The sequence below is a fragment of the Pyrus communis genome, chromosome 15, assembly GCF_041283825.1.
Source record: "Pyrus communis isolate YQ-2024b chromosome 15, ASM4128382v1, whole genome shotgun sequence".
NCBI lineage: Eukaryota > Viridiplantae > Streptophyta > Magnoliopsida > Rosales > Rosaceae > Pyrus > Pyrus communis.
This window is the reverse complement of record NC_142579.1, coordinates 30489594-30510772: the sequence shown is the minus strand read 5'-3', so window position 1 is coordinate 30510772 and position 21179 is coordinate 30489594. Positions and strand designations below refer to the sequence as shown.

The 21179-nt window shown below is 38.4% G+C and overlaps 3 protein-coding genes across 3 annotated transcripts; 1 reads left to right on the top strand and 2 right to left on the bottom strand.

Annotated features, from left to right (window-relative positions):
- Nucleotides 1-10709: 10709 nt before the first annotated feature.
- On the bottom strand, nt 10710-11030 carry LOC137746639 (putative B3 domain-containing protein At4g03160). The gene has a single exon (XM_068486673.1). It carries the CDS (start codon nt 11028-11030, stop codon nt 10710-10712), a length of 321 nt encoding a protein of 106 aa, XP_068342774.1.
- Nucleotides 11031-13681: 2651 nt separating this feature from the next.
- LOC137736214 (sugar transport protein 14) lies at nt 13682-17061 on the top strand. The gene is made up of 4 exons (XM_068475534.2): nt 13682-14035; nt 15217-15539; nt 15632-16261; nt 16482-17061. The coding sequence occupies exons 1-4, from the start codon at nt 13726-13728 to the stop codon at nt 16953-16955; spliced, it is 1737 nt and encodes a 578-aa protein (XP_068331635.1). The 5' UTR covers nt 13682-13725; the 3' UTR covers nt 16956-17061.
- A 520-nt stretch (nt 17062-17581) lies between these two features.
- LOC137736203 (CRS2-associated factor 1, chloroplastic) lies at nt 17582-20902 on the bottom strand. The gene is made up of 5 exons (XM_068475527.2): nt 19702-20902; nt 19366-19493; nt 18969-19194; nt 18738-18865; nt 17582-18633 (listed from the first exon to the last, which is right to left on the bottom strand). Exons 1-5 carry the CDS (start codon nt 20555-20557, stop codon nt 17650-17652), a joined length of 2322 nt encoding a protein of 773 aa, XP_068331628.1. The 5' UTR covers nt 20558-20902; the 3' UTR covers nt 17582-17649.
- Between the last annotated feature and the right edge of the window lie 277 nt (nt 20903-21179).

Genomic DNA, 21179 nt, shown 5'->3' with positions numbered 1-21179 from the left:
GATATAATTACCCTTTCTTTTTACAAAAAAAATACAAAATCAATGAGAAATAATACATAGAAGAGATAAAGCTTCCAATCTGAAAAATGATTAAGGTTGTGACATAGAAAAGAGAGGGGATAATGTTAGGGAGGAGGTCGGGGAGTTGGGAGGAGAATAAATTTTCTTTTAATTTTTAATTTTATTTCATTTTAAAATATTTTAAATCAAATATATTTTTTTTATAATAATTTATGAAAAAAATTTACGGAAATTAGATGCAAATGTCCTTAATTGGCTAACGAAGATAAACAGAATGACCAAATTGGCCAAATTGAAAACACATGGACTAAATTGACTCAATGACTAAAACACATGGACCATTTTAACATTTACGATTTAAGTGCATGAAGGAGTTTCTATATGTTTTCTATTTTTAGGTATTTGATTATGAATGTAAGGAAAAAACTTACATTCTTGCCGGTTCTATATGTGCAAGTAAACACATGAAAAAAGTGAAGTAGTGAAAAGATTCACATATTCATATTTTAGTAAACGTATGAAAGTAATGTTAGAGAGATTAAAGTTATAGACTAAGTTTGGAAACTAAATGATGTGTCACCAATAAGAAATGAGCCCGGTTATTAATGTTTAAGTAATAATCTAATCATCAACTTCCATATCGTTTGGTTTACAAAATTTAATCTACGAATTTAATCTTCTAGTATTACTCATTTTTATGTGCCTTTTCTCTCTGATGCACTTGCCTAATTGGTGCTTAAACCTCCCGAAGACAAATTGGACAAAGGGCTGGTTTGGTATTATTATGCTTTGAAAAAAAACTGCTTCTGCTGTGTTGTGAGAATAAGCGGCTGTGAAATAAAGCAGCAGAGTGTTTGGTAAATTTTTTGGTAAAAGTGTTTTTGGAAAAAAAAATCAGTATGATAGTGTTTGGTAAACTTTTATGTAAAACAGCAGTGACTGTGTAAAATGACTAAAAATGGTATAATACTAGATGTGCTATTAATTTAATTTTCTTAACAAATATAGGTTAAATTTCTTTACAATTTTTAATCCATTATTGCTATATTTTTTTTATTTCATTCTAGCATTATCTAGTCATTATTCTTACGATATTTTAATCCACTTTGCCATTTTTTATTCCATTCCATTATCCTCTGGTTTTTTTCTTCAATGATACATCTGCAAACACTTCATCCAAATCCTCTCTCTCTGAAAAGCTCAAATCACCTTTTTTTTTTTTTTTTTTTTTTTTTTTTTTTTTTAATTTTAAATTTTTTTGTGAAAAAACCCAGATCAAAATTCTTCATTTTCGCCGCCACGGAGGTGCCCTAGTCTCGATCGACCGAAACCGGCGCAATGCAGCACAGCGGGTTCATCTTCAACCCCAATCAGACCATTCAATCAGACAAAAAGTGAATTCGATCGTTGAAATCCGAATCCCTTCCAACGCCGATCAAACGGCTCCGATTTATACAAAAGCAGGACCCGATTCGAAGCCAAAACGAACCTTAAAGACTCGGAGCTTCTGGTTCTAGAGAGAGAAAGAAGAGACAGAGACAGAGACTCATGAAGAGCTCTGCGTATCAAGAAGGAAAAATGGAGGAGGGTATTTATGAGATTGTTAAAGTTTCATTAATTAATTACAGCAAAAATTGAAAGCAAGTCGAGTACCTGGTACCTGGAAGGCGACAGTGATGTGGCGCTGAGACCGATGGAGAGAAAGGAAAAGGAAGAGGAGGAAGAGGTGTAGCAGCATGAGGGAAGAAGGGTGTGCGGAGTGTTTTGCGAGAGAGAAAGAGAGAGTGCAAAGTGTAGGAATCAGGAGAAGGAGAAAGGAGGAGGCAGTATTGGAAAATTCAAAAAATTCATTAACTTGGTGTTGTAGCTCCGTGTTTTGGATAATAAACGGCTTCTTGAAGCTACAAAATGCAGCTTCTACTTTTTGGCTTTTTTTCATGTGAAACTTTGAAAGAAAGCTATTTTGGGATGTTTACCAAACACCAAAATCCCTACTAGCTTTTTTTTTTTAATCACCTCAATCCCAAACTGCATCAATGTCTCCTCACATACATCTAGCTACATCTCAATGCAATCCCTATGATACACGTGTCGACATCCAAGCATCGCACACTTGTCTTGTTCCTCAAACGTCTCTAAGCAAACAGCACACTCATCACCTCCAATGCAAAGTAGTTCACTCTTCTTGCTCATTCGATAGCTGAAGATTGCGTAACACCACAGTCCCAGCTGCCGATGTGGAGTTATCGTGAACACCAGCTCCTGGCCAGATTTGATATCATGCGTTAGAGCCGCTTGATCGGAACCGATGATGTACCCGACACAATATGTGATGAGGGCAATTATGAAGATGGGAAAGAGTAATAGGACGATGGCGAGTGAGATCAGCAAATAAAGTAAGACCGGCGTGAATACGGCCATGAAACACATTAATTAAGATGAGGACGGTATGAAGCCGAGACAATATCCGATAGGACAAACCACATTTTCTTCAAGTAGAAGGTAGGGATGATGGAGAGGACGATGAATATTATGATGAAAAGAATAAGCGAAGAGTATTTGTTTCCCCAGAATGTCTATGAATTGCATCAGTGCGGAGGATGGAGATGAAGGAAAAAGGAGAAAATGATGAACCAGTGAATCCACGACTACCGAGCTGAGTTTGATAGATGAGTTATGCTTGTCTTTGTTTGTTATATATAGAATAGTGTAGTTTCCAAAACTACAAGGGATTGGGTTATTCCTGAAAGGGAAGGGAAAAGAGGAAACCTAAACGAAAGAGGAAAATTTAGTAAGATTAGGCTAAAGGTATGCTGGCTTTTACTGTTTAAGTAGGGCTACGTGAGTAAGATGGACACGCGGTCGTGGAAATGTTTTGAGTCTTTTAGAGCAGCTCCAGCGGGAGCTTTTGCCCGATGGACAAGCTTCAGCACAATGCCTGATTGCCCGAGGGAGGAAGTCCAGCGTTGGCTGGCGAGGGAGCCCGAGCAGGCTTGAGCGCCAGGCCAGTGGATTCGTGCCATCCCGAGAACCTGAGGTGGTTCTGACGTCAGACGCCTTTTTTAATTTTTTTTTATCAGGTTCTGGACTGGTGAGCCCGAAAACGAGGAAATTGCAGTTGGATGCGCAGAGGTGGGTGAGGGCGGAGGATATAGAGGTGAGTTCCGGCGGGGACATGTGGGGTGCTGACGAGGTGTTTGATGATGGAATGGCGTAGTGAAGAAGTGCGTCCATGACAGCGGGCGGGAGGGGGAGTATGGAGGTAGGGGTAAGGGATGAGGTGGGGAGGGTTTGGTGAATGGTGGTGCTGATGAGAGTGAGGGTGAATGCGAGGGTGAAGAAGGTGAAGAAGAAGAGGAGCCACAGGCGGTGGCTTTCGCCGTTTGTCGATTACTTGGTGTTCATTTCAACACAGAGAGAGAGAAAGACCGATGCTGCTTTTGCTTTGTCTTTTTTTAATTATCTTGGTATTATTTTATGAATAAAAAAAATACCAATATTTTATTGCCTATTGTCAGGGCTATTGAAGTGCAACGGTAGAGATGCAAAAGGCGGTTACTGTTCATTAAGGGCAGTTACTGTTCACTAGGTGGATAGTATAGTGTATTGCCTGGGGGGGCCTTTCCCACGGTGGAACTGCTCTTAATTTATACAAATCGTTACCCTTGGTCAAATTGTTTATTCCCTTCTTTATTTTTCCCGACTTTAATATATCCGTTTTTTTTTTTTTTTACAATATACTTATATTTTTCTTCATTTGTAAGAGAGACAATTTTAGGATTGAATTTTATGAATTGCGAGTTTGATATCAATTGAAATGGTTGTTTCATTGTGTGTCTTAATCCAAATCTCAAACCCCTTAGTGGCACATTCAATATTTAGACACACTTATTGACATGTTCTCTAATGGAGATGAGATCTATTATTTGTGTAAAACTGTAAAGATCCCTAAATTCTGAACAGCCAAGGAAAAGCGAGAGGAAAAAAAAACACACAAATGTTATTTTTGCCACGTTTTTTTTTTACCATATTTGTATTAACTCTAACATACTCACTTACTCACATGTGTTAATGAACCTTACCTTTATTAGAAAAATGATACAAATGTGGCAAGTGTAACATTACTCAAAACAAAACAAGCATGCATGCAGTAGATTATTGACAATTAAAATCAACATGCATGCAAACATGTCAAAGCGGAAGCAAGGAAAATACCAATTATGCCTCAATCTTTTCCTCTTGATGGTTTCATACACCGGCAGCCTTCTTGAACTGATCACAAAGCAAGGGCTTCCATCTTCACCATTCCGAAAAGCCCACAACGTCACGAAATGTTGCTTCCCAATGAGTCCATGAACATGAACGAAGTTGTTCCAGCCTGCAGTGAGGATATGAATTTACCCGCCCAAAATTTGAACACCATCGGGTAATCTTTACCGTCCATACCATAAATCGTGACGTGGATGCAGCTGATAAGCTTTTCGTTGGCATTCAACAGTGGGATGAAGTGATTTTCGACATCTTCTTTTTTCATGGTGAGCCGAGTTGCTTTTCAAATTAAAGGCTTGCTGCACTCTTGAATTAGGTGTAGAATATGTGGGACATGAGGCACATCAGGAGGGTCATAGTTTCCGTAGAACAAACCTTCTTCTTCTGGTTTTTGTTTGTTGTTGTAGCCTGTAGGTGTGGTAATTCATTCTGCTCGTAAATCTTCTTCTTCGTTATTCGTTTTCTCTCGGTTCCTAAATACGAGCCTTTCTTCCCATTTGAGCCAAGCATATTACGTTTATGGCCTCCAATTCACTCGCAGTCTCGGAATCAAGAACCTCTTATGCCTCATTTGTCTAAGATTGCCGTCGGTTTTTTGTTTATAATCAGGGTCATCATCATGGTCTTGATTAGCCATGTCTGGCCTAGAGCTCTCTCCCAATTTCATATTCTTTTCTTATGATACTCGAGAGCAAAAGGAAAATCTTATTGGAAGATTTAATGAGAATTTGTGCTGTTTTCTTATTTGTAAAGTAACAATTGGATAGGAATTATAATATTTTTTTTGGCAATTTTTTATGAGTAGAGTAGGTGTTGTAGGCGCACAACTATGCTATGTGGGTGTAAGGATTGGGTACGTTGTAGAGGGATTGTTTTTTATGGACGTTTGAGTTTTGCATATGATTCTATAACTTGTAAAAGGGTTTGTTTGGGTTGGAGTAATTTTTTTATGTACCTAGAACACTACTGCATAACATAGCGTTCTAATTTTATTCAAATTAAGACATGTAAATTTATTTTTTATTAATATTTCTAGAAGGGGCATATATGAACCCGCCACCCTTATTATTTCATGTTTGGTATTGTTCATCGACAACTAATGATCGACAAGCCAACTTTGCAGAATCCAACTACATTTGGTTGCTACCTAGTTATGGATAGTTTGCATAACTAGTAGGACGACTAGATGAAACTTAAACCAACATATTTTTTTTGCAAAGGCACCCACAAAAGAGGCTCCAAAGGAGCCTTCTGAATGATATCAAGGGACGCTCCTCAAACCATTCAACTCTATCCAGACAAAAGATACAAAGTGAACAAGTCGGTGCATCACACCATTGGCTTCACATTTGTTTTGTTCCTATTATATCAAGAAGTTTGTTTGTTTGTTTGCTTTTTTTTTTTTTTTTTTTTTTTTTTTTTTTTTTACGTAATGATAGATTGTAACTTAATTGGTATCGAATTCGTCATCTAAGAAATTTCAATTTAAAACTTCTGACTTACAAGTAAGGATAAAAACCGATAAATCATAAATAGTATTACGTGGTATTAAGAAAGAGCGATAAATCATAAATAGTACTAAGTCGTATTAAGAAGAAAACCGATCATATCGTGCTTCTAATTCATGCCAGCTAAAAGTATACTCTAAGACTTTTTTTGGTCCTTATCCCTCCCTAATATCCAATTTTTGGTTGGGTTGAAATTTAATTAACAGGAGTAGCTGTTACTCCTCCCTTCAAGTAGCTTAAGGCATTACAAAAAAAAGGGTAAAGTACTACATTAACTATTGGTGTCATGACACTTTCATACCTTATCTTTTAAAATTGACAATGTCATACCTTATCTTTAGAATTTGTGCTAATGTTATACCTTTCGTTAGTTTGGCCGTTTATTTCTCAGTTAAATGCTGACGTGGCTTGATTTGGGACCCATTTTTTTATTAAAAATTTAATAAAATATTATTAAAAACTAAAAAAATCATTTAATATTTTTTAAATATTAAAATAATAAAGAAAAGCAAATAAAATAAAAAATAAAAAAAAACCTCAGGTCCGTTTGTCCCTCCCCCCTCTCTCCTCCCCATCTTAGAAGAAGAGAAAAAAAAAAAAAATCCAAAAACCCAAACCAAACCCAGTTCGTCCCCCCTCCCCCCACCACAAACCCAACCCCCTGCAACCCAGAAAGAAGGAGGAGGAGGAAGAAGAAGGAAAAAAAAAAAAAAAAAACCCCAACCCAACCCAAAGGAGGAAGAAGAAGAAGAAGAAGGAAACTAAAAAAAAAAAAAAAAAAAAAAAAAGGGAAACCCAGTTCGTCCTCACCCCCCCCCCCCCCCCCAAAAACCTGCAGAACAAGAACAAGAAGAAGAGAGAGAAGAAGAGAACAAATAAAAAAAATAAAAAAAAAGAACCCAGTTCGTCTGTCCCCCCGCACCCACCCTCTTCCCTCCACACCCATTCTCCCCCCATTTTCTTCGCGCCCAAGTTCTCAACCTTTGGAATCGGCCTGGGTTGCAATTGCAGGAAGGGGGAAGAAGATGAAGATGGGGAGAAGAGAGAGAACGGGGGTGGGGAAGGGGACGAATTGATGTTGGTTTTTATTTTTTTATTTTTTTTATTTTTATTATTATTATATATATATATAACTTTTCTTTATTATTTTAATATTTAAAAAATATTAAATGATTTTTTTTTAGTTTTTAATAATTTTTTAATAAATAATGGGTCCCGAATCAAGTCACATCAGCATTTAACTAATAAATTCACGTCTAGCTAACGGAACGTATAACATTGACACAAATTCGTAAGATGAGGTATGACATTGTCAATTTTAAAAGATGAGGTATTAAAGTGTCGTGACACTAATAGTTGAGGTAATTTTTTGTACTTTAGCAAAAAAAAAAAAAAAAAAAAATATATATATATATATATATATATATATATATATATATATATATATTCTACCTATTTACTATTTTCATTTGGTGCCAAATGAATCTTAGTTTAAAATAAAATTGAATTAATATCGTAATCAGATAATCTCAAGTCCATAAAATTGTGATCAAAATTTAAAAGTTTGGATCATCTGGACACAAAGTATGATGAGTCCATGACCTGATTGGATTTTTTGGTATGGAGTAAAAGCCAGCATTAAAGTTGAATACAAGCTGTACAATTTTTTGTGATACAATTTAACATGTTATCTTACATGACTTTCTTTTCATCTTAATTATTTCACCTCCTATTTCACATTTCAATTTATGTTATTCAATTAGTCTTAAAAACACATAATGTACGGTAAAAAAAAAGACTATATGCAAGTCATGTGTTTTATACCTTGATAAAAGAACGATTTGTTATTTTGCACAAGATGGTGCAGTAAAATAAAATTGTAATATGCTTGTTCGAATTGAGATGGTAGGGATGTAAGATCCCACATCGTCCAACGGAGAGGGGGTGATGTGTCTTATATGTACATGTTTCCATTCCTATAGCACGAAGCCTTTTAGGAACTTACTGATTTCGGATTCCATCGGAACTCCGAAGTTAAGCGAGATAGGGCGAGAGCATTCCTAGGATGGATGACCCACTAGGAAGTTCTCATGCCGAGTTTCCAGAAACAAAACCGTAAGAGAATGGTAAACCAAAAATGAACAATATCGTGTTATGGTGGAACCGCTCTGGGATGTGACAAGGGAAGTAATTAAAACTCTCAATCTAGCTTGTTTGTGTAAGTTACAAATAAGACTTTTATAAATATATAATTGAGTGTTCGCGGTTGATTTAAACTAACAAACATGATTGAAAATGTCAAATTTGTTGATCATGCACATGTTTGTATTTGTATTGAAAATGAGACTGACTCACTGATTGAAGAACAAGCAGATCGACTTACAGAACCCTTGACTCCATCGCATTTCTGTTGGATAGTGGCCAAATTAGGCTAGGAAACAAAACAATATTGATGAGGGAACATCATGATGAGAATTATGTTTCCTTGTTTTGTGGCTTGTTTTGTGGCTTGTTTTGTGGCTTACTTTGCTCCTTGTTTTGTGGCTTTTTCAAAGCCATAATTATTTGGCTAGGTATTAAAAGGAATGGATGGAGGAAGGGAAATCATCCAAGGAAGAGATGTAAAGCATCCAAAGAGATGGTGAGAGCATTTGGCTCTACCATGGGTAAGGGTGAGAGAAATCAAGAGAGCTAGAGTGAAAGATCTCTTGTGAAAGAACTCTTGGGGTAGAGTGAGGCTCTTGGGAAAATTCTGTGAGTGGGTGTACAAAGGATATGGGATTGGGTTATGTCGATTTAACTCATGTGTAACTTGTACTGTTTTTTTCTCATAGTGAAGAGCAATATCTCTCCGAGGACGTAGGCAGGTTTTTGCCGAACCTCGTAAATTTCTTGGTGTCTTTATTTCTTGTATTTTATTTTGTTCAACTGTGTGTGATTTTGGTGAGGTTGTAATCTGAATCTCGGTTCCGCACTAACGAACGGGCCAAGGCACAACAATTGGTATCAGAGCATCGTTGGGGGCTTTGGTTCGTTGGAGGTCCAGATTTGTTGTTCACCATGGAATTTTCAGTTGAGCAGTTTAAAGGGAGAGGCGGTTTTGTTCTTGGTAAAGGAGAGTAATGGAAGCATGAAGAAATGGAAGCCGTGTTTAGGGATGCTTGGATCAACTGCGAAAGTTGATGTTGAGGAAGAAGACAAAGGCCTCTTTCTTCTTACCTCACTTTCAGATTTGTACGAGAACCTTGTGAAACTTTACTGCAAGGAAAGAAACAGTAAGTTTGGAGCAGGTGCAAGCTTCTTTGGTGTTGAATGATACACACAAGAGACCATGGATGATGGTGGGCACAAGACTGCTTAAGCTATTCAAGGTTGAAATCGTGGAAGAAAATTGGAAAGAGGATCTGAGAGAGACAGCAGGTTCGGATCCGGTTCCGGAGGCAAGGGTCCACAGTGCTACGGGTGCAAGGCCGGGTTAGCAAGTTTGTGGTGGAAGACTTTGAGTATGCCCTCTAGGTACTCGAAGCAACACTTCTCTTGGTGATGTTTAGTCTCAAATGTTGCAGGGGTTTTGCAGCAGGTGGAGCTATGGGATTCACAGGTGATGAGAAAGTCCTGAGGTAGGAGGAAGTGTGAGGAATGTTTGTCTGGCTCGACGGGTGTTGTTGGAAATGGGTGCACTGACAAGTTTCAAAGTTGCAGACAATGAAGAGGAGGAAAACCTGCTCGAGGAGACGAGGATGTGTCGAGATCCTGTCTGAAGCTAAATGTTTTTTTTTGCTTGCAGCAGCTGCACATGCATTGGCAGTGACTGAATCGGAACAGGACCAACGAGGTTGATTCAGAGTGTGCATGCTGGTACGTAAGGCCAATGGACTTTGGTACAATTTGGCCAAGGTGGAGATTGTTGGATAGTGGCCAAATTAGGCTAAGAAACAAAACAATATTGATGAGGGAACATCATGATGAGAATTATGTTTCCTTGTTTTGTGGCTTGTTTTGTGGCTTACTTTGCTCCTTGTTTTGTGGCTTTTTCAAAGCCATAATTATTTGGCTAGGTATTAAAAGGAATGGATGGAGGAAGGGAAATCATCCAAGGAAGAGATGTAAAGCATCCAAAGAGATGGTGAGAGCATTTGGCTCTACCATGGGTAAGGGTGAGAGAAATCAAGAGAGCTAGAGTGAAAGATCTCTTGTGAAAGAACTCTTGGGGTAGAGTGAGGCTCTTGGGAAAATTCTGTGAGTGGGTGTACAAGGGATATGGGATTGGGTTATGTCGATTTAACTCATGTGTAACTTGTACTGTTTTTTTCTCATAGTGAAGAGCAATATCTCTCCGAGGACGTAGGCAGGTTTTTGCCGAACCTCGTAAATTTCTCGGTGTCTTTAATTCTTGTATTTTATTTTGTTCAACTGTGTGTGATTTTGGTGAGGTTGTAATCTGAATCTCGGTTCCGCACTAACGAACGGGCCAAGGCACAACAATTTCAACACTTTGTCTTAACAGTCAAAGTTGAGAAGATATATGACAACTAATAAAATATTTTCAAATGTTGTAGATTTTCCTGAATTTTGAGATGTGGTATACATTTATGGATTCGCTTGGTAACCAGTAAAAAAAAAAGACACTAATGAAGGAAAAGCAGAAAATTGCAGGAAGGAGTTTAAAAACAAAAGTATCTATATTTCTCAAAACTCAAAATATTCCAATATATAATACCACTCTTCTATTATCAAGTCGTGGACATTATGCCTAAAAATCATGATAATCGTAAATGGACATTATGCCCAGAAATCAGAAATATGAGAAAGAAAAAAAACCCTAAATCTAACCTTATTAAGAAAGAAAAAAAAAAACCCTAAATCTAACCTTATTAAGAACTGTGTGGACACTTAATAATGTTCACATTCTCAATTCTTCCTCAATCTTCTTTCCTTGATGGTTTCGTACACCGGCAACCTTCTTGAACTAATCACAAAGCAAAGACTTCCATTTTTGGCATTACGGAAAACCCACAACGTCACAAAATCTTGCTTCTCAATGATTCCATGGTCATGATAGAAATCTTTCCAGCCTCCGATGAGGACATGAATCTTGTTCACCCAGGTTTTGAACATCATCGGGTACTCGTTACCGTCCACATCATAAGTTATGACATGGATGCCCTTGCTAGCGTCTTCACCTTTCTTCAACAACGGAAAGATGTGGTTTTCGACGTCTTCTTTGTTCATGGCGAGCCTGAACTGGTCATCTGTCACATCACTTCTTGTGAGTTGTTTTTCAAAGGGCTTCCTGCACACTTGAATTAAGTGCTGTATTCTAGGAACATGTGGCACATCAGGAGGGGCATAGTTCCCATAGAACAAACCTTCCTCTGCTTCTACTTTCCCTTTGGTTTTGGTAATTCGCCATGCAAGGAATGTTGTCCTTGTGCAGCAGCAACATTGTTAATGGCTTCTAGGGTTTTTGGGGCTTCGATTTCTTGGATTATACGTTTTCTCTTGGTTGCATGTGAGTATTTCTTCTTCCAATATTTTGAACCAAGAAATTTGCATTTCGTATCCTCCAATTCTCTCGCAGTATCGACATCCAAAACCTTATGCTTCATATGCATAAGAATTAAAGTGCCTTCATTCGTCGTCATCACTTTGTTATAATCTGGATCTTCTTCATGGTCTCAATCAGCTATGTCTTGCCTAGAGCTCTCTCCCAATCGCATATTTCTCTTGGATTCATGAGAGCGAAAGGAAAATTCTATTGGCCGATTTTTTGAAGACTCTTCCCAAGTTGTTAATGTTTGGACGAGGGAAGGAAAAGACAAAGAGAGTTAAAAAGGAATTAGGGTATTTATGCTGTTATCTTGGACATATTTTTCAAAGTAACCAGTAGTAAATCACGTATTATTATACAGTTGGGTTTGAATCAGAATATTTTGGCGACCAATGTCTAACGAGTAGGTGTTGTCTTACAAAAGTTATGCTACTGTTTTAGATACGTTTAGGGATTCGAATCCCTTTCTTATTCCTCATATGGAGTGACTTCTCATTTTCTAGGTCCATTTAGTTGAAAAGCTACCAGGCCCCAAGAGGAACCGATTAAAGGCCAAAGCCCAAACAATAAAGCTCTACAAACTCTCTAAATTTTTGTAAAATTGAACTTTATTAAGAAAGTTACTGTGTAAGTAATGTGATACAACCAATCTACAAATGTTATAACATACGAATTGGTTACTAGTTACCGTAAAATATAAATCCGTTGTTCATCCATATTATGATACGTAAGTTGGCTACATCACGGGATAGTACTTCGACATCGTTCAACAATTTTTCATCTAAGATTTTATGGGGCTTTGATGTATAATTAGTGTTGCTATCGTTCACCAGTTGACAAAACTCAAAGGTAGGGTTTTGATGTTTTGAGAGAACAAATCAGAAGTTGCCAACCGCATAAGGAATAAAAGTAACATGAGACATCATCTCTCACCATCATCTTGTGACAATTGCCAACTTTTGGTTTCTTGGTTATGATTTGCGTAGTTTGAGACTGAACTCTTAAAAATTATTATATCTGCTCATTGAATTTGTAGTCAAGAGAGGAGCAAGGTTTTTTTTTTTCTCTTTGATTCAATCAAGGTCTATATCAGTTTGTAGTTTTTAATTTTAATTTTGATATTGCTTATTATTTTGTTAAATTATGATGTTATTTGTTCTTCATCGTCACTCTCAAGTGTAAGGAGACGAGTACACTGTCTGTTTCTCTCAAAGAACCAAAATTCAATGTAATTTCTTATGGAGAAAATTATAGTAATATTCCTTTCTAAGTGCATGTTTTACCAGATTGGATAAAATGGCTTGTGCGGCTGTGCCAGTCGATGAAAAGTATACACTTGGACTTTTTGTCATACTGCTTCATCTTCTTCCTTATCCCTTATCCGAATGGTTGGACTTGTGAACGATAGCAACACTAATTGTGCATGTTACTCCTGCTTTCAAGTTTCATCCAAACCTGGATAATATCCGAAACTCACTCCTCCCTGTCATGCGGGGCTTCACACAGAAACATTCAGTTATGGAAATCTTCCATATATGATATTGTCTTCCATAACAAATATTCTACCGCTGTTTACTATTTTTATCGACTTTCCCATCATATATTTTACAATTTTATTTATTTTTTATTTGTATCCAATTAAAATAAAATTGACAATTAATTTAAGAGGTAAGATATCTACACATCTCAATTTACTTCTCACATACCTCTTGATAATTTATGTCCATTGATATTCTTCAATTCATCCGATCTGACGACCGAAAATTAAAAAGATGTGTAAGAAGTAAAATAAGGTATGTGGATATCACATTTCTTAATTTAATCATCTGGGGAGTGTGACCCTAATTTAAGCTTAAGTTTGGGTCAACTTGACAAAAAGCATGATGAGTACGTGATCTGGTTGGGTTTCCGGCATGGAGGAAAAAGCCAGCCACTAGAGTTGAATTCTTGGATGCTTAAATTCAAGATTGCATGTCAAAAAAATTATAAAAAATTAGTGAGATTATAAATTAAGGAAAACTAATGAAAATAATTTGAAAACTGTGAGTTTTAACGATAAAGACAAAATAAAGAGTAGAGTAAATGATATCAAGATTGATTTTTTAGTGTAAAAATGTGATTTTCATTAAAGTAAACAGTACCGTGAATTTTTTCATGTAGATAGAGGGAGTTATATAAACAACTGGTCCATGCAGATGAAGGTCCTTTTCCAATTTTCTATCCAGTTTTGTTTTATGTGTAATAATATATAAAATTAAAGAAAAGATATAGATAACAGACTAATTTGTCAATTGGCCAATTTATTAATAGCTCATTCTAATCCGATTGGGTTGGTAATTGGTTGACTCCAGCTGATCTCTCTAACTTCCTACCTGTATGTGTGTGTGTGTGTGTATATATGTATGTATATACACAAACGCACAGACTTGTGCTCTTCTCTCTATATATATTGTAGCCCATCGTTCTCTTCAGAAAGTCGTTCGTTCTACTGCCATAACTGACATATTGGGAAGAGAGAGAGAGAGAGAGAGAGAGAGAGAGAGAATGGCAGGAGGATTTGGAGGTGATGGAGTAGTATCTGAAAGAGCTCAGCAGTATGAGTATAGGATTACTGGGTATTTCGTCTTTGCTTGCATTGTTGCTGCTCTAGGAGGCTCTCTCTTTGGCTATGATCTTGGTGTTTCAGGTCAGATTTCTTCCTGGTTTATTATTCAAAATTTGAAATAAATTAGATTTATTTTATCAGGTAATAATTTCGTTTGCATGCGCTCATCGCTGTTAATCGAGTGATTGAATAAAATAGAAGACAACGGGAGTGTAAAAATCATTACCTTTGATCTGGTCATGTATGTAATTTACAGATTCATTATATCCTGTGAACCGGATTTGTTTGACTGATGCTTCCCGTCCGTACTAATGTTTTTTCAGACCTAATTTGAGAGATTTAGAGGAGGTGTCTGAGATATGAAATTTGAGTTTTTAGGGACATATGGAGACAAACATGAAGACCTTTTTTTTTATGTTTGCTCAGAAAAAAAAATAATAATACAGGAAATGATAATAAAAGGCTTTGTTTGGTGTTCTGAATAACAAAATCGATGGTTTTTCGGAATTTAATTTCAATCCTGATTCAGCTTTTCTTCAAAGTAATTATACACCACTCATGTTTCCATCAATTTATTACTCAGGCTAAAAAAAAAAAAAAAAAAAAAGATTAGTGCAACAAAACAAAAGAGGAGTGCAAACATTTTCCTTTACTAAATTTCCAAATTGTTGCAAAAAAAATTAAAAATTCAATGATATATACCTTAGTTGCAACTTACCATCAGTGATGTGCTCCTCACCTAACATTGAAGCTTATCCTTTCTATGATGATGAGAGTTGTCCCACATCGGTGAGGGACAAGGTTTGCTATATGCTTATATGATTTTGGGCTACTCCCCATATTGCCAATTGGTTTTACGGTGGAATCTCAATTTCATCATATGATTCCCCTTTTGACAAAAATAGATAGAAGTCTTTTACAAATAAAAGTTACTATTATTTTAGATAAGACATTCATTGACAATCCAAAATTAACGTATTATTTGGGATTATATACTGCTGCGATTAAAGGCCTGTTTTAGTTTTGGTATATTCAACAACCACCAAGCCTTATCTCACTAAGTGGGGTTGGCTATATGAATCTTAGAACGCTATTGCGCCAAGTCTTCCATTAGCTTCAAATACTCCATATATTTTCTTATACTCTCTTTAAGAGTCTTTCTTCCTCGATTCTTTTTGTTCTGAGCCTGCATCTCATAGTCGAGTTTTGGTATATCATTCCAAAATCACCATAACTATTTTTACCTCTATGGTAAATTTCAGGTGGAGTGACTTCCATGGATGATTTCTTAAAGGAATTCTTCCCAAAAATTTACAGAAGGAAGCAACTGCACCTCAATGAGACAGATTACTGTAAATATGATAACCAAATTCTGACACTCTTTACATCCTCTTTGTACTTTGCGGGCCTCATTTCTACGTTCGGAGCTTCGTATGTTACCCGAAACAAAGGAAGGAAGGCCAGCATTCTTGTTGGAGCTGTCAGCTTCTTTCTAGGAGCAGTCCTGAATGCTTCTGCGAAAAACATTGCAATGCTGATCATCGGACGAATACTTCTTGGTGTTGGCATTGGATTTGGAAATCAGGTAAGCCTAATGCTATGCTATCCATCCTCCAAAGAAATATAACAACATTTTGATTTCTGATTTACTAACAACTTTCTTCTTCTGTAATCCAGGCAGTTCCCTTGTATCTCTCGGAAATGGCTCCTGCAAAAATTCGAGGAGCAGTTAACCAACTTTTCCAGCTGACGACTTGCTTAGGCATCCTGATTGCTAACTTGATAAACTATGGAACCGATAAAATCCATCCGTGGGGCTGGCGATTATCTCTTGGTTTAGCTACGGTCCCAGCTGTTCTTATGTTTGTTGGGGGTCTTTTTCTTCCTGAGACCCCGAATAGTCTTGTAGAGCAAGGCAGGTTAGAAGAGGCAAGAACTATACTGGAGAAGGTCAGAGGTACCAAAAAAGTTGACGCGGAGTTTGCTGACCTGGTTGATGCTAGCAATGTAGCTCGAGCCATAAAGAACCCGTTTAGGAATCTACTCACACGAAAAAATCGCCCTCAATTGGTGATAGGGGCCTTGGGAATCCCTGCATTCCAACAGCTCACCGGCATGAACTCGATCCTCTTCTATGCACCTGTCATATTTCAGAGCTTGGGATTTGGCTCTGGGGCAGCTCTGTACTCATCTGTCTTCACAAGTGGAGCACTCGTTGTTGCTACATTCATTTCAATGGGTTATGTTGATAAGTTTGGTAGAAGAGCTTTCTTCTTGGAAGCTGGAACTGAAATGATATGCTGCTTGGTAAATCCACTTATAATTACCTGTATGCCTGTAACTAGGATGCCGCTATGGCAGTATCCCAATTCAATCAAGTATTGTCGCATGGGAAAGTTAAAATACACGGCAGTGTTTGATTAGCTTGGGATACTGCCATAGTGACATTTCAGTAGTGGTACGGAGGTTCTTCTCCGGATTTCTACTGTGTATACAGTTATTCACAAGAATGTCTGATTTTATGCAGGTTGCTGTGGCCATTACCCTAGCCCTGAAGTTTGGACAAGGAGAAATCCTCCCAAAAGGGATAGGGATCTTCCTTGTTATCGTCATTTGTATATTTGTTTTGGCTTATGGAAGGTCATGGGGTCCTTTGGGTTGGCTAGTTCCAAGTGAGCTGTTTCCCTTGGAGACAAGATCAGCTGGGCAGAGTGTTGTTGTCTGTGTCAATCTCCTCTTCACGGCCTTGATAGCGCAGTGTTTCCTCGCGGGGCTTTGCCATCTTCAATATGGGATTTTCCTGCTGTTCGCGGGTCTGATAATCATTATGAGTACCTTCATCTTCTTCCTCTTGCCAGAAACAAAGCAGGTCCCCATAGAAGAAATATATCTTCTGTTTCAGAAACATTGGTTTTGGAAAAGAATAGTAGGAGATGGGGAGCACATTGGACCCAATGGGAGGCCAAGCCAACCAGATGGGAAGTCAGGAGCACAAGTTTAGAACCAATCTCTCTCTGGCTATTACGAAAAACATTGTTCAGATTTCTTATTCATAGAATGTTTTCTGAAATCCAGTTCTATAAATAATTAAGAAATAGTTTCAAGAATTTTCAAAGTTTAAGGAATGGATATCATTTAGGTTTGGGATAAGTCCCTAAGTCGTAACTAAAATGTGGAAGAGTCTCATTCTTTTGGTCACCTACTTATCAATAATTCATGGTCACCCACCGCTAGATTTGAATCATTGATATCAAGAGTTGCGATCCAATCATGGAAATTCACTATTCTCTACTCTTGATATCAAATCAAAGAGTAGGTAACCATTTTTTATTACATGTTGACCAAGAGAACCTTTCTGAAATGTAAAAATGTCAAATGTGTGAAGTATGCATAAGTGCATAACCTTCAAGTCAGTTGATTCATCGTACCATAGGATCAGCCTGCTCTAATACTATGTTAAAATTTCCAAGTTAGTCCAATGGCCTGTTACTAATCAATACCGACATTGTCCCCAACTTTCCTGTTCTCACACCTCTGTAGTCCAGTATGTGTGGGGTTTTGTATTTTCAAGACCAAAATACAGAAATTGAAAACTGAAATGGGAAGTGAAATATGGAGAGGAAGTCATGTAGGATAATGTGTCATATTGTATCACCAAAAACTGTGTTAACATTCATAAATACATCTCAGGAACTTCATGCTAATAGCTTAGCAAGTTCATCAACTCTCAAACTTCCCTTTGGTACAACCTTATCTACTAGATTTTCACCAAAATCTCTTATTCTTTTAACTTTACTACCCTTCTGAATCTTCTCACTTCCTGTCTTCGCAGAAACTGTTATCTCTTTCACTTCTGGATCCCCGGCATCTTGCTTCACAACCTTTACTCTCTTTAGAACTGCTACTTTCTTGGGTCGTTGATGCTTAAACACGGGGCCAGGGGGAGCAGACTGCGCGAAGGCAACTGCCCGTTGATAAATAATGTCGGCATTCAGCGACGACTCGTCTAAAATAAGTGCACTCCCACTACCAACAGCTTCATTCAAGAGTAACAGCACATTCTCTGTACAAGGTGCACTCAGCTTTGCTGGCTCACTAAGAATTTCTGAGCCTACTGAACCATCTTCTGGATTCTCATTGCTTCCAGAACCTGCCATGATGGACTCCAACTTTGTTTCAGAGTTTCCAAAAGGCACTGCGATGGCCTCAGAGGCCATTACTGCGGTTGATGATGCTTCATCATCACAGCCTGCATTAGCCAACATGGGCTCCATTTCAGATGTATGGGGCGTAGTTTTTGACTTATCAGCAGCATAGTGGATATTGTCTGGTATGGTTGAGCTGTTATCAGCATTCATTTTAGCTTCTGATTCATTGCTTATATAGCCTTCAACATCTGAAATGGGTTCAGTTTCAGAGGTTCCTCCAACGGTAGAAACCCCATCAACTGTGGCACATGGCCCAACATATTGTGATGGCGAGAGATCCTTACTTCCCTCTGCACCCACAACTTCAGAAGCACGTGATGTTGATGCAATTGAAGTTGAACCATCTACATTAGACTCTTTGACTTCCTTGAGATCATTCTCTGGATTTGGAAGAGAAGACTTCCATTCCCGTCCTCTCCACAAAAGAATGTGCTCAAGTTCAAATGACAGTAACACACAAGGGACAAGATCCTGCATTCACATAGTAAAGAACATTGCTCAACTTGCTTTGTTATGAAAATCATCACGACGTGAGAAATGTTTTGCTAAACAAGGAAACTGTAAGTTTAGCATACCTTTAGTTTACCACCTATTTTTCGGTAGTCACTCGCGTTCATCCCCTGACAATTTATCCGAACTAGCTCACACTCTTCAAAGGCCTCTCTGACATTTTTTACCAATTCAGAGTATACACCATTTTTCCCTGTTAAAATCAAACAACACATTATCAGTTTACTTGAGACCAAACCTGAAACATTCTTATTGCCATTATTATTCAGAATAAATTCAAGGTATATGCATGGTACCTAGCTTGCATATTGGTATCAGATTCCGTCCCTTCTTACGCATCTCAGATGCTTCTTCTACTGTTAGACCCTCAGGTGCCCGCTGAATCAGTCTAGGATATACAGGAGTGATAGGTCTCCAAAGCATTAGAGGAAACTTAGGACGAGTTTTATAGTTGTAGTTTCTGCCTCGGAAAAGGTATATCACTCCACCTTTCCTGTAAATGATCTTCCCTCCAGTTCTTTCCTGTCAAATAATATATGATCCAAGAATGATTAACTTAAAAGACAAATAAAAAGAATCATAAGTTACTATTACTCAAACTACTCCATATCCAAGCACAACGACGAGCATATTCAACTACACCGGAAGAAAAGCACATCTGCAAACATATCCATTCAGCAAGGAGAAACCAACCTCTAATTGCTCGCACACGTTCTCCATGTCGACTGTACAAACTCCTTTGCATTTAATCTTGCACACTCTCCGGCGCTTCCAGTGAGCATGTATGTTATCCAACATGTTGTGAGTCAAACCATCTCTACCTACAAAATCCAAATGAACTGAATCACAGACTAAAAACTCATAACCTTTCCTACTAGTTCCCTGCATTTCGAAGTTCTAAAGTCGAAAACTTTCATCATCGAAAACCCAAATCGAAACTCTCTCCAGTTCCACAATCTCACCAAGCATGAATCAATAACTCAAATGAAGGCTGTAAAAACAAAGGAAGAAGATTATCTCTAGATATACCCATATTCAACTGCCTCTTGGTTTTGATACACCCTTTAACTAAGTCCTTAACTTCCTCAACCGTCAGGGGATCTCCCAAAATCTCCTCCCTGGACTTCACATACTTAGGACCCGATCCGGTCAAATACGGTCCCGGAGATTGCACCGGCTTAACCCCCTTCTTGTGCGGCGGAGGCAGCTGGAACGAGTCGAATTTCTTCAATTTCTTCTTGCTCGCCGGCAATGGGGCCCGACCCGTCCATGGCCGGTCCATCGTGGTGGGCCCGAATGGAGCGAACGGCGGTTCCCGGAGCTTTATGGGCTTGATTTTAGGGGTCTCGGTGTAGCTGTACTTGAATTTAAACGGGGCTCCGTCGATGACGTAAGAAAGCCCATCGTCGCCGATGGAAATGTCGGCTTTTCTGTCGACTGCTGGTTTTTTCTCCCTCGGGATTTTCGAGAGCTTCGTGGGTCGTATGATTCGGCGGAATGCGGGGTGCGAATCGGTAGGGTTTGGGTTTTTAGAGTACTTGGATTTCTTGCCTTGGATTGAAGGGCTCGAGGGATACGACGGCGTGCCGATGGATTTATATGTTTCACTACTCGTGGTGGCGTTGGCCGCGGCGGTTGTGGTGTCAGTGGCAGAGTCGGAAAGAGTGGCAATTCTGGTGGCGGACTCGAATCGGCGCTCCCGGTGAATATCGTCCTCGATTTCTTGCTGGGCCCTCCGGCGCTGGTTGAATTTCTCGGCGTTGGCATTGTTCCACCGAGCGAACCGGACCTCCGTTGGAGGGCGGTGCTGATTCGGGTTGTTGGTCGGGCTCGGGTTCAATAGTGGCGCGAAAATGGGACAGGAAGTGGGCAAATTTAGCGCCATTTCTTGCTGGGTTGCTCAAATTGAAGCCGAAAGCTTCACACTTTTAGCAGAAAAGTGTCATTTTGCTGGGTTTTGGATGCAAATCAGTGAAAACGACGTCCCAGGAGCTGATAGCATGGCGTTTCAAAGTTTGAGTTTTGCAGGCAAGATTTGAGAGAGAGAGAGAGAGAGAGACGGAGAGGTTTAAGGTTTAACTTGGCGCTAACTGCCAACGGCCATGTCCATCCCAGCTAGGGTGGACCGGATCGATTTAATTCGATTTGGCATTAACAGATTTGGTTCGATTGTTCCATTACCATCGAACCAAACCAAATAGTTATTGATCGGTTAGTTTGCTTTAATTCTGTCGATTTAAGTACATTACCAACACATTAATTAAAGAATGTTCAATATTTTAAAACTTTTAATTTTCTAAACATTTGTGCATCTCACACATTTCAATTGGATCAAAATATTAAGTTTTTACAACATAAAATTTTCATCAAATGAAATGTGTGAAAGGCCAGAAAGCCATGAGGGTAGCCACATAGAGAATCCATGAAAAGGTGGTGGCGAGGTGGGTGGTTGTCGCCGTTGGGTGATAGGAGTGGTGGTGGGTGTTGAGTCGAAGACAATGGAAGGA

Bases quoted from the DNA above. Each gene is read 5' to 3' on its own strand.
- LOC137736203 (XM_068475527.2), bottom strand. From the start codon at position 20,557: ATGGCGCTAAATTTGCCCACTTCCTGTCCCATTTTCGCGCCACTATTG. The intron at 19,494-19,701 runs GTATATCTAGAG...TGGATTTTGTAG, and splicing joins CAAGAGGCAGTTGAATATGG to GTAGAGATGGTTTGACTCAC. The intron at 18,634-18,737 runs GTATGCTAAACT...ATGTGAATGCAG, and splicing joins AAATAGGTGGTAAACTAAAG to GATCTTGTCCCTTGTGTGTT.
- LOC137736214 (XM_068475534.2), top strand. From the start codon at position 13,726: ATGTGTGTGTGTGTGTGTATATATGTATGTATATACACAAACGCACAG. The intron at 14,036-15,216 runs GTCAGATTTCTT...GGTAAATTTCAG, and splicing joins CTATGATCTTGGTGTTTCAG to GTGGAGTGACTTCCATGGAT. The intron at 16,262-16,481 runs GTAAATCCACTT...GATTTTATGCAG, and splicing joins CTGAAATGATATGCTGCTTG to GTTGCTGTGGCCATTACCCT.
- LOC137746639 (XM_068486673.1), bottom strand. From the start codon at position 11,030: ATGAACAAAGAAGACGTCGAAAACCACATCTTTCCGTTGTTGAAGAAA.